Source organism: Mesocricetus auratus, unplaced genomic scaffold (genome assembly GCF_017639785.1).
Source record: "Mesocricetus auratus isolate SY011 unplaced genomic scaffold, BCM_Maur_2.0 Super-Scaffold_100066, whole genome shotgun sequence".
NCBI lineage: Eukaryota > Metazoa > Chordata > Mammalia > Rodentia > Cricetidae > Mesocricetus > Mesocricetus auratus.
The window spans coordinates 940,933-956,138 of NW_024429235.1; the positions used below are offsets into that span (position 1 = coordinate 940,933).

Below are 15,206 nucleotides of genomic sequence, written 5' to 3' on the forward strand. Positions count from 1 at the left end.
AGCATTTCTCACCTGCTTCTTTCCCTACTTCCCATATACTTTGACAACTCCCCATGGGAGCCCTTACCTGTTGACAGTGGATCTGTAGTGGGCTTAGAAATAGGAAAGAAGAGGGGGACAGGGGAGGCAGAACTTTGGTAGCAATGTAAAATGAAATAAAAAATGACTTAAAATAATTGATCCATCTAAAGAAATTACATAACAAAATATATCATATTAAAATGTAATAAATCAATAGAAAATTATTCATATACTTGAAAAATTTTCCATTTGTCAAATGAAGAGGCTTGCTGACCTTTATTCTTCCACATTGCAATATCTATTCTAGTCTCCCTCATTCAGCTCCTGCTCAGGCAGCCTTGTAGGTAAGCCTGGTTCTCTGCCATTTCTGAAACACAATTCAGCATAAAGGCCCATTTAAATTCCCTCCTTTACACACCATTTATTTAAGTGTTGAATATACTCATAAAATAAGGGCTTGTTCAGCAATGTAACCCACTCATCCCTAGAGACCTTTCATCTCTGAAACTTCAAATTTTTGGTGTAATTATAAGACTAACCATTACCATACGTGGAACCTCAATGACACTTCATCATGCAATATTGTGAAGCATCAGCTAGGGCTGATGGGAAACATTGGCTTGGATTTACATTACATATGGTGAATCCTTAAAGAATAGCAGTGATTAGAATGCTCTGCCTAGAATCTTCCTTAAGGCAGTTTTAATGTCCTTGTTCCTCAGGCTGTAGATATAGGGATTCAACATAGGTGTGACCGCAGAGTACATCACTGAGGTCACTGCAATACTTCTTGGAGAATGTGAGAGAGAGGAGGTGAAGTACACCCCTAGTCCTGTTCCATAAAACAAGCAAACAACGGACAAATGAGACCCACAGGTGGAGAAGGTTTTGTGCTTCCCACTTGATGATGATGATCGCATGATGGAGGAAACTATTTTAAAGTAAGAGAAAATGATTCCTGAAATAGGAAGTAACCCAAAGAGGGTGCCTATACAGTATCTGACAATGTTATTGGTGACAGTATCAAAATTGGCAAGTTTAAGGACTTCAGAAGGGCCACAGAAGAAGTTAGAAATTTCAACATAAGCCTCACAGCTGGAAAAATTTAATGCTGCCACAAAGTGAAAAAGTAATTCCACAAGGCTAAGGAGAAAACACCCTAGAAGTAATACACAGCAGCGACTGGGATTCATAATGACCTGGTAATACAGAGGGTGGCAGATGGCCACAAACCTGTCATACGCCATCACAGACAGAAGCATGCCATCCATACATGCAAAAATTATGAGCAGTGACATCTGTGTCAGGCAGCCCATGTAGGAGATGACTGGGCAGTGAACATGGATGTCCACAATCACCCTTGGAACAGTGGTGGAGATGAAACCAATATCAACCATGGACAGGTTGGAGAGGAAGAAGTACATGGGTGTGTGGAGATGAGAGTCAGAGCTTACTGTCAGGATGATGAGCAGGTTTCCAAACAGGGCCAAGATGTACATGGACAAGAATATGCCAAAGAGAACAGTCTGTAGGTCTGGATCCTCTGACAGTTGAATGAAGTGGAATTCTGGCATAGATGTTGTATTACATATGTTTTTATTTCTTGAACATCTATTGGAGGAAACCAAAAATGCTTTTAACATTCTTACCAGCATGCATGTAGATCTTCCTTATAATTTGAGTAAATTAAGTATAAATATTGGTTATTTCCTCAAGCTTATTTTGATATCATTAATAATTGCACGGTTGTGGCAAATACCATACTCTAATTGTATTTTGTTCTCAGCTAATGTTTTACCTATTATGAGAGCCGTATTGAATACAGTAATCTAGCTGATTAGGCCACAGTTACTATACACAGCTGGCCTGTAGTCACAGTAATAAAGCAAACACCTTTAAGAAAAATATAAGTATTTTGTAGAAATCTTACATTAGGAAATGTTTAATCAAATAAATTGAAATGTTGAAGCATTAACATATACTTTTTCTTTTATTTTTATTTTATTTCATTTATTTTTGGTTTTGGAGACTGTTTCTCTGTATTGTTTTGGAGCCTGTCCTAGAACTAACTCTGTAAACAAGGATGGCCTTGAACTCACATAGATTCACCTGCCACTCCCTCCTGAGTGCTAGGGTTAAAGGCATGTGCCACCAATGCCCGGGTTAAATATCTTTTTTATTATTGCAGTAACATGGGGCAATTTTATATTTTCTAGATTATGTCTGACAATGTGGAGACCTAGTCTCTAAGTAACAATTTATGACTCCTAACCAGAAAAAAATTTTCAGGCTTCACCCTCTTCTATAGGTTTCTTTTTTTTGACTTAAATAAAATAAAAGTCACAATAGGTTGGGCAATATTTAACTCGTTTTAATAACTTATTTATATTTTAAGATATATTAGTATATTTATCCCTTATTTATCTTAGTGTATTTCAAATTTTGTTAAGTATGTCTTAGTTTAATCTATGGTATCACACATCATTTCTGTCCAAACTGCTAAGATATCCAGTGATGTGAAAAATGATACAATATCAATAAATACAATTGAAATTTTATGCTAAATTTGGGAATCATCACCATATAATCTCAATAATATACCTGCTTTAAAACATAATTTTCATATGACTATGCATTGTCACTGATTTTCTGAAGAGCAGTCATCTTGACCCAGGCCCTAGTTTCAGTCCCTACCTCCTCAGACTGTAAAATGATTTACATGTGAGTCAGGACTGTTGCATAGATTTCCATGTTCTTACTTCAGCTACAGAGGAAATTTCAGGTTCACTTTTAGGTCAGTGAACCTAAATATTTTAAGCACTGAATTGCTTAAAATATAACAGACTTAAAATACAGAAAACATGGACAAGGGGATATGTATATGAGAAATACTAGATTATATTTAATTCAGCCTGGGATAGAAGGCACTGCTTTATAACACTTTCTGGCATTTGGAAAGTATTCAATAAATACCATGTGGGTAATAATACTTTTAAACAGAAACCAACCATGACTAAATCATAAGCATTTTGTATTGTATATGTCAGATGTGCTACTTTACAGAAATTTGAACTATGATGAATGAAATTTTACTTCTTAGTGGTTCTGCATGATTTTATTGTCTGCTTCATCTACCTCAATGACTGATAGGAATTCAGGGGTCAGATTTTTTCCAGTGATATTTCTATATAGATACCTGTTGAAATTCATATACAGAGCCATTTTAAATTAACCTAATGCATACTTGATGCTCATTTATTAGTATGCACCATAGCACATGCTGTCCCTATAATGAGTCTCCTCACATTGAAGAGAGGTTCTAAGTCTGTCTGTGAAATTCCCATATCAACTGCACAGGGATTAGCTGAATCACTGTCTCATGGACAGACAGGCATTAGATTTTAAGTACTGTATTTATATAGAAAAACTGAAAACTGAGAATAATAAATTGATATTAATTAGGACCTATAAATTGCTTAAGAAATATTAAACCACATAAAGTAGAATTAGCTAAAGCAGTGCCCCCAGTTGTCTTATAAGGAAGAGCACAATTCTGAAGGAAGACAAGATAATCTTGATTGACAGCTGCCTCTTCAAAGCAGTCCTTGTCTGTCTCCAGAGCACTATGACAATAGTATACATTGAAAATCTCCACATTTGTTCAAACAACAAATTTGTTATTTCTGTCTGTGTAAAGCATGGTTATTACTTAACATGTAACTGGGGACTACAAAAATATAAAAAGAAACAGGGATTTCTGATCCTGGCTGACTCCCTTTTGTCCATGAGCCAGAACCAGGCATGCATTATAACCAAAATAATTTTACCTTGTTAATCTTTAGCTAGTAGACTGGTTTCACCTGAGCAGATAGTCAATTCTGCCACAAAATTACTTATATCATACAAAAGCTCATCTTTTTCCGTTCCTTCCACATGCTACTTGGTTACTTTATAGAAATATGTGAACAAACAAACTTGTAGCAATAGATCTGTGTCTTTTAATACTCATCAGTTAATTTTCTGATAAAAACTGTCTCACCTGGGTACTCTAACACCTCTTTTGTTTTGCACTATAAAATATGGGAATTATGATATTATCACATATAAATGTCATCCACTTTGCATAATGATTTTCCCATTTTACCTATAAAAGACATGAAATCAAACACCAAAATATTTAATCTTGGTTCAATTTCAGGGTCACATTCCTGAAAAAATGAAAATGTAAAGTAAAACATATATGTTGAAGTCAGTGTTATGAGAAGAGAAAGTGACTACTTAATGACTAAAATAAGTATTGTTCATTTTACATCTGTTTCAAAGACTCTATAGACTCTATGAGACAAAAAAATTGAAAGTTAGAGGTAGTAAATTATATCAATATACAAAAAATTCTGATATAAGGGTGACTGTTCTTACAAAATATATTTACTAAAACTTGGTCATCTGACAGTTAATGTGTGTCAGAATTACTCCTACAGGTCCTAATTCACATAAATAAATAGGAGAGACAAACTAATTAAAAACAAATGGGTCATTCTTTTTCTCTAAAGCAGTTTGGTTTGCTTTGGGTTTAATTAGTGATTTTTATTTCTAATTTTAATGTATCAACATTTCTTATGTCCATTTCACCTCTTCTAACTCCTATATAACTATATGACTCACCTATATAACTCACCCATGCTACTTCACATTGATAGCTCCTAGTCCATTCATTTTTATTTCATCTGCATATGTATATTTTCGTGGATTACAAATCATATAGTTTTAAGGTAACCCTCAGAGGCCTTTACAACAGGTATATGTTTAAGCACTCATGATTTCAAATTACAAAACGTATGCGGACCTGACCTTATTTCCTCATTGAAACCTCGGAATGATGGAGGATGCTGATAACAGCAAAAATATCTGAGAAAATAGAGTGCTATCTTTGTAAATCTGTAAATCAGGCACTTCAGAGGGTTAGGGCAAATATAGATCAAGGGAACTAGAAAAGCCTGAGTTGAATTATTGTTTCAGTGTTGTAAGACTGTTACCAATGCACCTCAAGTATGCAACACTCTGTTAACACAGCAGAAGTGAGTATTCCATTACAAAGGAACTGGAAACCTGGAGAGAAAAAAGGCAGGGCCCTAAAATTCTTTTTAGAATAAAGCATTATGAAATGTCTGTTTACTTAAGAGATCATTTTGTGTTTTGATCAGTCAAAGTAATTCCCACAAGATTTCATTTTTTTCTGCCTGACCACCTTCGTAGTCATTTAAATTCTATAAATAAAAATTATGCAAATGCTTACAATATTGATATTTGGAAGAAATATTCAGATGAAGTAAGATACATAAAGTGTACAGCTCAGATTTTCCAACCAGGGAAGCCATTAATAATCACACACATAAGACAGTTTTCTATAAAAGTATAGTTAATGAATCACTGTCACCTGCATAGCCACAGTACTTTAAGTTGTTTCTAAAACAACATTTTGAACATATTTTCTGCTCTCATTGGTCATTGGACTGTGAGGAAGAGACACTGGTGATAGTTCAATGAGAATTTGAGGACTGCTATCACACTAAAAAAATCCCAATAGAGAAGCTCAAATTTTAGTAACACTTATTACAACATCATGCTGTCTAAATTACTGTTGTTCATATGATTAGGAAGAAGTAATAAATCTTGTACTCTCTTTTTTATCCTCAATTGCCTCAGAACTTACATGAATATATTGTAGGCCTCTGCATCCATGATAAAAAATGGTTGCTATGACAAACCCTCCCCTACTTATTGGATGTTGATGGCTCAAGCTCACTTCTGAATGCTGAAGTAAACATAATAGCAAGAGCTTTCTGATGCTGAGCATTGTAGAAATCGCAAACAGGGTTATATAGTCCTGGATTACAGAGAACAACCTGATGACCTACAGGAATGGACTAACTAATTATTCTTACGTAACCTTACAAACAAAATGCACAGAGCTGGTGATTACTCATACTGGTCCACAATATTGCAATCTCTGAGGAATTCCTGGGCTAATGCAGGAAGCAGGAGAGAAGTTCAATATTCCCAAGAGGATAGCTATGAGGATTTTGATTAACATCCTAAATATTACACGTGCAGTTTTTTTCAGTTTGGGCTCTCTTTAGTAAATATTTTTTCATTATTATGTCCTACTGAATGCTCCTTCTGTATCTGCAGAAACCTGATTCTTTTCTCTGTGGCAATTCAAAGGCCAGAATTTCACCCTATCTCTTCTCAAAATTTGTATCAAACAGATCTTTGTCTCTTGAGGAATCCCACTGTTGAGGTTGATCTCTGCAACTCAAAATGTCTCTTCCAAGCTGCTTTGCCAAACAGTGCCTCTATTGACACACATAAGACCCTGGAACTCTGTGACTCTGATACCATCTGCTACTGGGAAAGGGGTCTCCTAGGCTCTTAAGCACATCAGTAAGAAGAAACTCAATGTTGTGGAACAAGATAAGATGGACAAACTGATCATCGAGATGGACGACACTGAAAATACATCTAAATTTGGCACAAATGTCATACTGGAATTTCTCTGACTTTTTAAAAAGCTGGTGCTGTGGAAAAGGGTGTTTCCCTGTAGCCTCACATGACTGACTTGGCTGGCATACCTGAAGTCATCTCATGGGTCCCACATTTCAATGTGATCAATAGTGGTTTTCATGCTGGCCACAAGCTGGTCATGCAAATGTTCATGATCCTGCTTGCAGGGAGTCCAGTTTCAGGGAAACCAGGCCCATTGGAGCAGAGGTTTACCACAACCTGGATCACAAAACCACATCTCCAACCATCTTCTTACGTTTTACTTGACACAACGTCTCACTCTGTTGCCCAGTCCAGCCTTGTTCTCCTGAGCACCCTGCTTTAGGTGAGTTTTCAAGAGAGGACTAGCTAGATTTGGTGTTTACTAAATCCTTCAAGTGATTCCAATGTATTCTAAAGTTTGAACGTCACTGTTCTGGTCTTTACTGAACAGTCTGTGACTAACAAGGCTCCAGGAAGAATCAGAAAGAGAGAAAGTGACAGACAGAGATAGAGACAGAGTGTTGTGCCCAAGTTGCAAAGTCCCCAGAAACCACCAGGAAGACACACCCAATAAACTGCAAAAGCAAAGTTTAATGATTATTCGTCCACCCAGGACAGGGACCCCATCTGGCTAGCTGGTGCTGCAGCCCCCAGAGGGAGTGAAATTCCTTGTCTAATGCTAGGTTTTTAAGACAAAAGTTACAGGATTACATCTGTAGGTTCAGGTTCGTTTCTGATTGGTTGACGTTTGGAAACGATCAAGAGAATTTCTCAAAGTCAGATTTGGGCATGAAATATCTGTGTACCAGTTATTTTCATTGGTCCGTGATGAGAGGGAGCATTCTGTGGTTTCTGTAGCTTTGTCTTGTTACTGCAGGTGGCCTGTTGTTCATAGATATCGATAGTTTTAAAAACTATATCCTGGAGACTACAGGGGAGGTTTTGGTCCCCCCTGGAGTTTCTTTTGTAGCCAAACAGTTCCCATGAACCAAGCATCTGGGAAATTGGAGGTGGGGTTTCTGGAGTTTCATTGTGTGCAGTTTTGGTGCTAGACTCCAGGAGGCCAGAGGATCTGGAGTTTCCTTATGTCAGAGGCATATATATGTGTCTTTTCTGTAGCCTGTCATGGCTGCTAAAGCAGGGGGCTGAGTGAGGGTCTGGTCTCTATTTCTATTATAAGTAAAGCCCTTGAGTTTAGTTTACCCCTTTCACAGAGCAGAGGCACACACACACACACACACACACACACACACACACACACACACACACACACGAGAGAGAGAGAGAGAGAGAGAGAGAGAGAGAGAGAGAGAGAGAGAGAGAGAGAGAGAATTACAAGTCCTAGGTAGGTAATAGGGTAATAGGTAATCAGGAAAACTCAGAACAGATGAATTTTTTAATATCCAAATCAACGTTCTTTGATGGGATCAAAATAGTATGCATTCATTGAACTCACCCACTTTTGTTCTCCATAAATATGAACACAGGACACTTTCAGGCACTTTGACATTTGGGGAAATAGCTAGCATCCAAGTGTGAGGTTCCTCCGAGATTAATTCCACAAAGGAAGAGAGAGAAGACATTTAACCATTATTTAATTTTTAACTTAAAACAAGAGACCTTGTCTTTCTGGGCTCCTATTAGGCACTTCAGTGCCTGATACAAGGTCATGTTATCTTATATCTGGGCAACTTTTTCCTTATCAAAAGGAAAATCATTAATGAGAAATGATTGTTTAAATAACATCTTTTAGACATGTAAAACTAAGGTCTGGGGAGTGAGATTCCTTGAAATGTTAAAGAAATGTTCCAATAATGTTGATCATTAGTTATGGTTTCCTTATGGGTGTCCAAAATTAATTATTTTCTTTTGCTATTGTTGATGGTTATTGTTGTACTTGTGACACAATATGAGGCACAAGTTTCCATGTAGCACATGACAAAAACTTTAAAAGAATATTCTGAAAACAAATAGCAGAGACAACATAGCCTCTTGGTAGGAACATTTTCTCAGGTGGGCACTGTTTGCCAGAGACAAGAAGAGGCTCAAGCAGCTCCTTTAAAGGAGGTTTCCTGAATCAATATACGTGGCAAAAACCAAATAAGAGGCCCTGAAAATAACAGAATGGTGTGTACCAGCATCTGGCAGTGGCAGTGACCACATCTCTGAGATGGCAGCACACTGCTTGATGGCAGCATAGACCAAGGCTGGGAGCACAGCTAAAACATGCACCATTCATTTAGCAGATAATAGACTCATGACCAGAAAAAGTGTTTTAGCACATCTGCCCCACAGAGGCTAAAACATGCACCATTCATTTAGCAGATAATAGACTCATGGTCAGAAAAAGTTGAAGAAAAACCTCTATTACATTTACATTGTATTTAAAAATATATGTAGGCTTGGGAGAGAAAGATAAAATGATTAAAAAAGAAATAAGGGTAGCTGGGTGTGGAGGCACATGCCGTTAATCTCAATGCTCAGGAGGCAGAGGTAAGCAGATCTCTGTGATTTCAAGACCACCCTGGTCTAGTGAGTGAATTCCAGTACAGGCTAAAGTAAACAGAAACACTGTCTCAAATAACGAAAAAAGAAAACAAGTAGAACAAATTGAGTAATGAAAAGGTCACGTAAAGATGGAAAATACACAGAGAGTCTAGGTACTGTACGTTATTGTGTTGTATTTGAAATGATTGCTAAGGAAAAGCATCAGCGGCTAACAGGCATTTGATTATAAATGATGTTGTTTTTTATTCTTTTTTATTTTTAAGTTTAAATTTAGATTAGAAACAAGGTTGCTTCACAAGTCAGTTCCAGGACCCTCTCCCTTTCCCTCCCCTTCTCCCGTGCCCTCCCCCAACCCCCCATTATCACCTCATTATCCCAGGGAGGGTGAGGCCCTCCATGGGGGTGTCCATAGTCTGTCATTTCATCCAGGGCAGGGCCTAGACCCTTCCCCAAGAGTTCAGGGTGAGAGTGCATCTCTCATTTTTGGATGAGAGTCCAAAGTCCATGTGTATACTTGGGATGAGTACTGATCTACTACTCAAGGCTCAATAGAATACTTAGGCCCCCTCACTGACACCCACATTCAGGGGGTCTTGATCAGTCCCATGCTGGATTCCCAGGTTGATGCCTGGGACTTAAGAGTTAACCTTTGTCTGGTCATCTGTTTCTGGGGGTTAAACCAGCCCAGTCTTAATCCCTTTGGCCATCAGTCCTCCCTCTCTGTTACTGGCTTTCTTGAGTTCAGCTCAGTGCTTAGCCATGGGAGTCTGCCTCTTCTTCCATCAGCCACTGAATGAAGTTTCTGTTTCCCAGACTCTCTGGCCATGGGATTGTAGGCTGGCACTCCCCAGATCTATGTCTAAAATCCATATATGAGAGAGTACATGCCATGTTTCTCTTTTTGTGACTGGGTTACCTCACTCAGGATGGTTTCTTCTAGTGTCATCCATTTGCCTGCAAATCTCAAGATTCCATTGTTTTTTTCTGCTGAATAGTACTCCATTGTGTAAATGTACCACATTTTCTCTATCCACTCTTTGGTTGAGGGCAATCTAGGCTGCTTCCAAGTTCTGGCTATTACAAATAATTCTGCTATGAACATAGTGAAACAGATATCCTTGTTGTATGAATGGGCATCTTTTGGATATATGCCTAAGAGTGGAGTTGCTGAGTCTGGTGGTAGGTTTATTTGCATTTTTCTGAGGAATCTCCATACTGATTTCCAAAGTGGCTGAACAAGTTGACTTTGCCACCAGCAGTGGAGGAGTGTTCCACTTTCACCACATCCTATCCAGAATAAAATGTCATTGTAGTTTTTGATTTTAGCCATTCTGACAGGAGTGAGATGGTATCTCAGAGTTCTTTTGATTTGCATTTCCCAGATGGCTAAGGATGTTGAGCACTTTCTCAAGTGCCTCTCAGCCATTTTAGACTCCTCTATTGAAAATTCTCTATTTAGTTCTGTAGCCCACTTTTTAATTGGATCCTTTGGTGTTTTGGAGACTTGCTTCTTGAGTTCCTTGTAAATTTTGGAGGTCAACCCTTTGTCAGATGTGGGATTAGTGAATATTTTTCCCATTCAGTGGGCTGCCTTATTGTCTTGCTGACTGTGTCCTTTGCCTTACAGAAGCTTCTCAGTTTCAGGAGGTCCCATTTATTAATTGTCGATCTCACTGTCTGTGCTAGTGTTGTTATGTTCAGGAAGCTGTCTCCTGTGCCAATTCGTTCAAGGGTACCACCCACTTTCTCTTCTAAGAGGTTCAGTGTGGCTGGATTTATGTTGAGGTCTTTGATCCATTTGGACTTAAGTTTTGTGCATGGTGATAAACAGGGATCTATCCGCATTCTTCTACATGCCAGCCTCCAGTTATGCCAGTACCATTTGTTGAAGATGCTTTCTTTATTCCATTGTATATTTTTAGCTTCTTTGGCAAAGATCAGATGTTCATACATGTGTGGGTTAATATCAGGGGTTTCAATTCAATTCCATTGGTCTACCTGTCAATTTTTGTGCCAAAACCAAGCTGTTTTCAGGACTATAGGTCTATAATAGAGCTTGAAGTCACTGATGGTGATGCCTCTGAACATTGCCTTGTTGAACAGGGTAGTTTGGGCTATCCTGGGTCTTTTGTTTTTCCATACAAAATTGATTATTGTTCTTTCAAGGTCTGTGAAGAATTGTGCTGGGATTTTAATTGGGATTTCATTAAATCTGTAGATTGCTTTTGGCAGGATTGCCATTTTTACTACATTGATCCTACCTATCCAAGAGTATGGGAGATCTTTCCATTTTCTGAGGGCTTCTTTAATTTCTTTCTTTAAAGATTCAAAGTTCTTGCGATACAGGTCTTTCACTTGTTTGGTTAGCATTATCCCAAGGTATTTTATGTTGTTTGTGGCAATTGTAAAGGGTGATGTTTCTCTGATTTCTTTCTCAGCCCTTTTATCAGCTGTATATAGTAGGGCTACTGATTTTCTTGAGTTGATCTTGTAGCCTGCCACTTTGCTGAAGGTGTTAATCAGCTATAAGAGTTCCCTGGTAGAGTTCTTTGTGTTATTGATGTAAACTATCAAATCATCTGCAAAGAGTGAAAGTTTGACCTCTTCCTTCCCAATTTGCATCCCCTTGGTCCCCTTTGGTTGTCGTATGGCAATGGCTAGAACTTTAAGTACAATGTCAAAAAGGTATGGAGAGAGTGGACAGCCTTGTTTTGTTTCTGGTTTTAGAGGAATTGCGTTGAGTTTCTGTCCATTTAGTTTGATGTTGGCTGTTGGTTTACTGTATATAGCTTTTATTATGTTTAAGTATGTCCCTGTTATCCCAGATCTCTCCAAGACCTTTATCATGAAGGGGTGTTGGATTTTGTCAAAGGCTTTTTCAGCATCTAGTGAGATGATCATGTGTTTTTTGTTCTTCAGCTTGTTTATATGGTGGATTACATTGATGGATTTTCGTATGTTGAACCATTCCTGCATCCCTAGGATGAAACCCACTTGATCAGGGTGCATGATTGTTTTGATGTGTTCTTGGATCCTATTTGCCAGTATTTTATTGAGTATTTTTGCATCAATGTAATGAGGGATATTGGTCTGAAGTTCTCTTTCTTTTTTTTTGTAGTCATAGGTATGTGCAGGTATGTGTTGAATGTACATATTCATGTTTGTGTGTGCATACATGTGCATGTAGAGGCCAAAGGTCAGCTGTTGGGTATCTTCCTCTATCACTCCTCTCTTTTGAGGCAAGATCTCTGAACCTGGGACTCATCAATTTGCCCAGTCTGGCAGGCCAGCGAACTTCTAGGTATCTACCTGTCTCGGCCTCCCTAGGACAGGAGTCATAGGCACACACCATCATGTCTGGTTTATTATGTGGGTGTTGGGGAGCAAACTCAAGTCCTCTCAACCTTGGTCCTTTCATTCAGGACAAGAAACTTGATCTAGAAATTTCCTGCCCCACCCCACTGTCTGAAGTCCTAAGGTGGTCTGTACTCCCTACAAAGGAGGCTGGGACACTGATAGCATCTGTGGGTGGGACAAAGACAAGGGGGATGTAGGTGGCATTTTTGCATAGCTAGTCTACAGTACTTGTCACAATCCTACTACCCCATCCTTTAGATCTTAGCCTAAACCCATTCATTCAAATAATGTGTTTCTATACACTTCCAATGCTCATATTCTCTGCCAGCTGTTAAAATAGTCAAAATTATACATTGATCTGAAAAAAATCACTGGATTAATGTTATGGGCCGAATCTGAAAGACTCCCTACAGACTCATGTTCTGAATACGTGTCTCCCAGTAGGTGGCGCTATCTAGGAGGTAGGGGATCTGTTCTGATTACAGCTCCCCTCTGCTTCCTGGTTGTGTCAATATGAGGAGTGTCCACTTTGCTGTACCTAACACACGGAACTGAAATCTGTCTGAAACCTGGAGCCAAAACAATCTTCCGTCCTTACATCATTTTATCTGCTGTTACTGTCACAGCAATGTAAGAAATTGCTGAATAAAACATGTGATTAATATCAGTGGTTCCCATTCGACTACAAGGCCTGGGCTTGCCGGCAGAAATTCTATACTAACTTGCATTCTTGGGACCAGGGTGCCTATTATTTTACAGTTTGGGCAAACATTGAGAACCAGGGTTGGGGACACGGCTCAAGGGTTAAAGCACTTGCTTTGCAAGCGTGAGGTATGGAATTCAGATGCATAGAAAACACGCGGATGTCTGTAATTCCAGCCTCAGAAATTTGATTAAGCCTCTGATTTTGGTTGAGAGACCCAGCATCAGTGTTTAAGGTGGAAAAGGGATGGAAGATGATTCTCAACATTAACCTCAGGTTTCCACACGCACACACACACGTAAGTGCACCCCACATGTGTGCTCATACACATGCATAAATACGTGTACACATGAGAAATGGAAAACAAACAACTATGGAGATCAACATTTACACAGTGTGAGTATATTAAGTATTAGGAGACCCGAATATTCACCTATTCAAAAACAAACCAATGATGAAAGTGCGAGACAACAACACATTGGAAAACAATGGCATATAAGTTATGATGATTTTTTTTGTTTTTTGTTTTTTATCATTTTTTATTTTAATTTTAAATAGCTTGTTTTACATGTCAATCCCAGTTCCCTCTCTCTCCGCTCCTCCTGCACTCCCCTTCTCCCCCACCCTCCTACCCTATTGCCAAATCTTTCCACATCAATATTGGTCTGAAGTTCTCTTTCTTAGTTGTGTCTTTGTGTGGGTTGGGGATCAAGGTTATTGAAGCCTCATAGAAAGAGTTTGGCAATGACCCTTCTGCTTCTATTGTGTGAAATAATTTGAGAAGAATTGGCATACGCTGTTCTTTGAATTTCTGGTAGAATTCTGCACTGAGGCCATCTGGACCTGGGCTTTTATTGGTTGGGAGACTTTTGATGACTGCTTCTATTTCCATAGGGGTTATAGGTCTATTTAAATTGCTTATCTGTTCTTGATTTAATTTTGGCAAGTGATAGCTATCCAGGAAGTCGTCCATTTCCTTTAAATTTAAAAATTTTGTGGAGTACAGGTTTTCAAAGTATGACCTGATGATTCTCTGGATTTCCTCAGTGTCCATTGTTATGCCCCCCTTTTCATTTCTGATTTTGTTAATTTGCATGTTCAGTCTCTGTTGTTTGGTAATTTTGGACAAAGGTTTGTCTATCTTGTTGATTTTCTCAAAGAACCAAGTCTTCGTTGCATTGATCCTTTGTATTGTTTTCCTAGTTTCTACTTTATTGATTTCAGCCTTCAATTTGATTATTTCTTGGTGTCTACTCCTCTTGGGGTAGAGCCGTTCCCATTTTCCTGAGAAACAGCCATACTGATTTTGAAAGTTGTCATATAAGTTTGCACTCCCACCAGCGATAGAGGAGTGTTCATCTTTCTCCACATCCTCTCCATGATAGGCTGTCATTAGTGTTCATCATTTTAGCAAATCTGGAAGGTGTAAGATGGTATCTCAATGTTGCTTTGAGTTGTATTACCCTGATGGATAAAGATGTTGATCACGTAAGTGTCTCTCAGTCATTTTATGTTCCTCTATTGAGAATTCTCTATTTAGCTCTGCCCCCATCATTTTTTTGGATTTTGTTGGGTTTTTTTGTGGCTAGCTTCTTGAGATCATTATATATTTTGGTAATCATCCCTTTGTCAGATGGGCGGTTGGTGAAGATCTTTTCCCATTCTGTTGACTGCCATTTTGTCTTTTTGACTGTGTCCTTTCCCTTGTAGAAGTTTCTCAGTTTCAGGAGGTCCCATTAATAATTGTTGTTCTCAGTGTCTGTGACTACTGGTGTTACATTTAGGAAGTGTTCACCTGTTCCAATTCATTCAATGGTACTTCCCACTTTCTCTTCTAAGAGGTTCAATGTGGCTACATTTATGTTGAGGTCTTTCATTCATTTGGATTTAACTTTTGTACATAGTGATAGATATGGGTTTATCTGCAATCTTCTACATGTCCATATCCAGTTATACCAGGACCATTTGTTGAAGATGCTTTCCTTTTTCCATTGTATAACTTTAGCTTCTTTGTTAGATCAGGTGTTCATAAAGTGTGTGGGTTAATATCACTAAATACCCTTGGTCAATC

General features: G+C 38.4%; 1 protein-coding gene and 1 pseudogene across 1 annotated transcript; one reads left to right on the plus strand and one right to left on the minus strand.

The window, feature by feature from the left end:
* Positions 1-686: 686 nt before the first annotated feature.
* Positions 687-1,610, minus strand: LOC121136337 (olfactory receptor 7E24-like). The gene has a single exon (XM_040736666.1). The coding sequence runs from the start codon at positions 1,593-1,595 to the stop codon at positions 687-689; it is 909 nt and encodes a 302-aa protein (XP_040592600.1). The 5' UTR covers positions 1,596-1,610.
* Positions 1,611-1,674: 64 nt separating this feature from the next.
* Positions 1,675-11,764, plus strand: LOC121136338 (annotated as a pseudogene).
* Positions 11,765-15,206: the final 3,442 nt, after the last annotated feature.

Excerpts from the sequence above, each read along its gene's own strand:
- LOC121136337 (XM_040736666.1), bottom strand. The coding sequence starts at position 1,595 with ATGCCAGAATTCCACTTCATTCAACTGTCAGAGGATCCAGACCTACAG.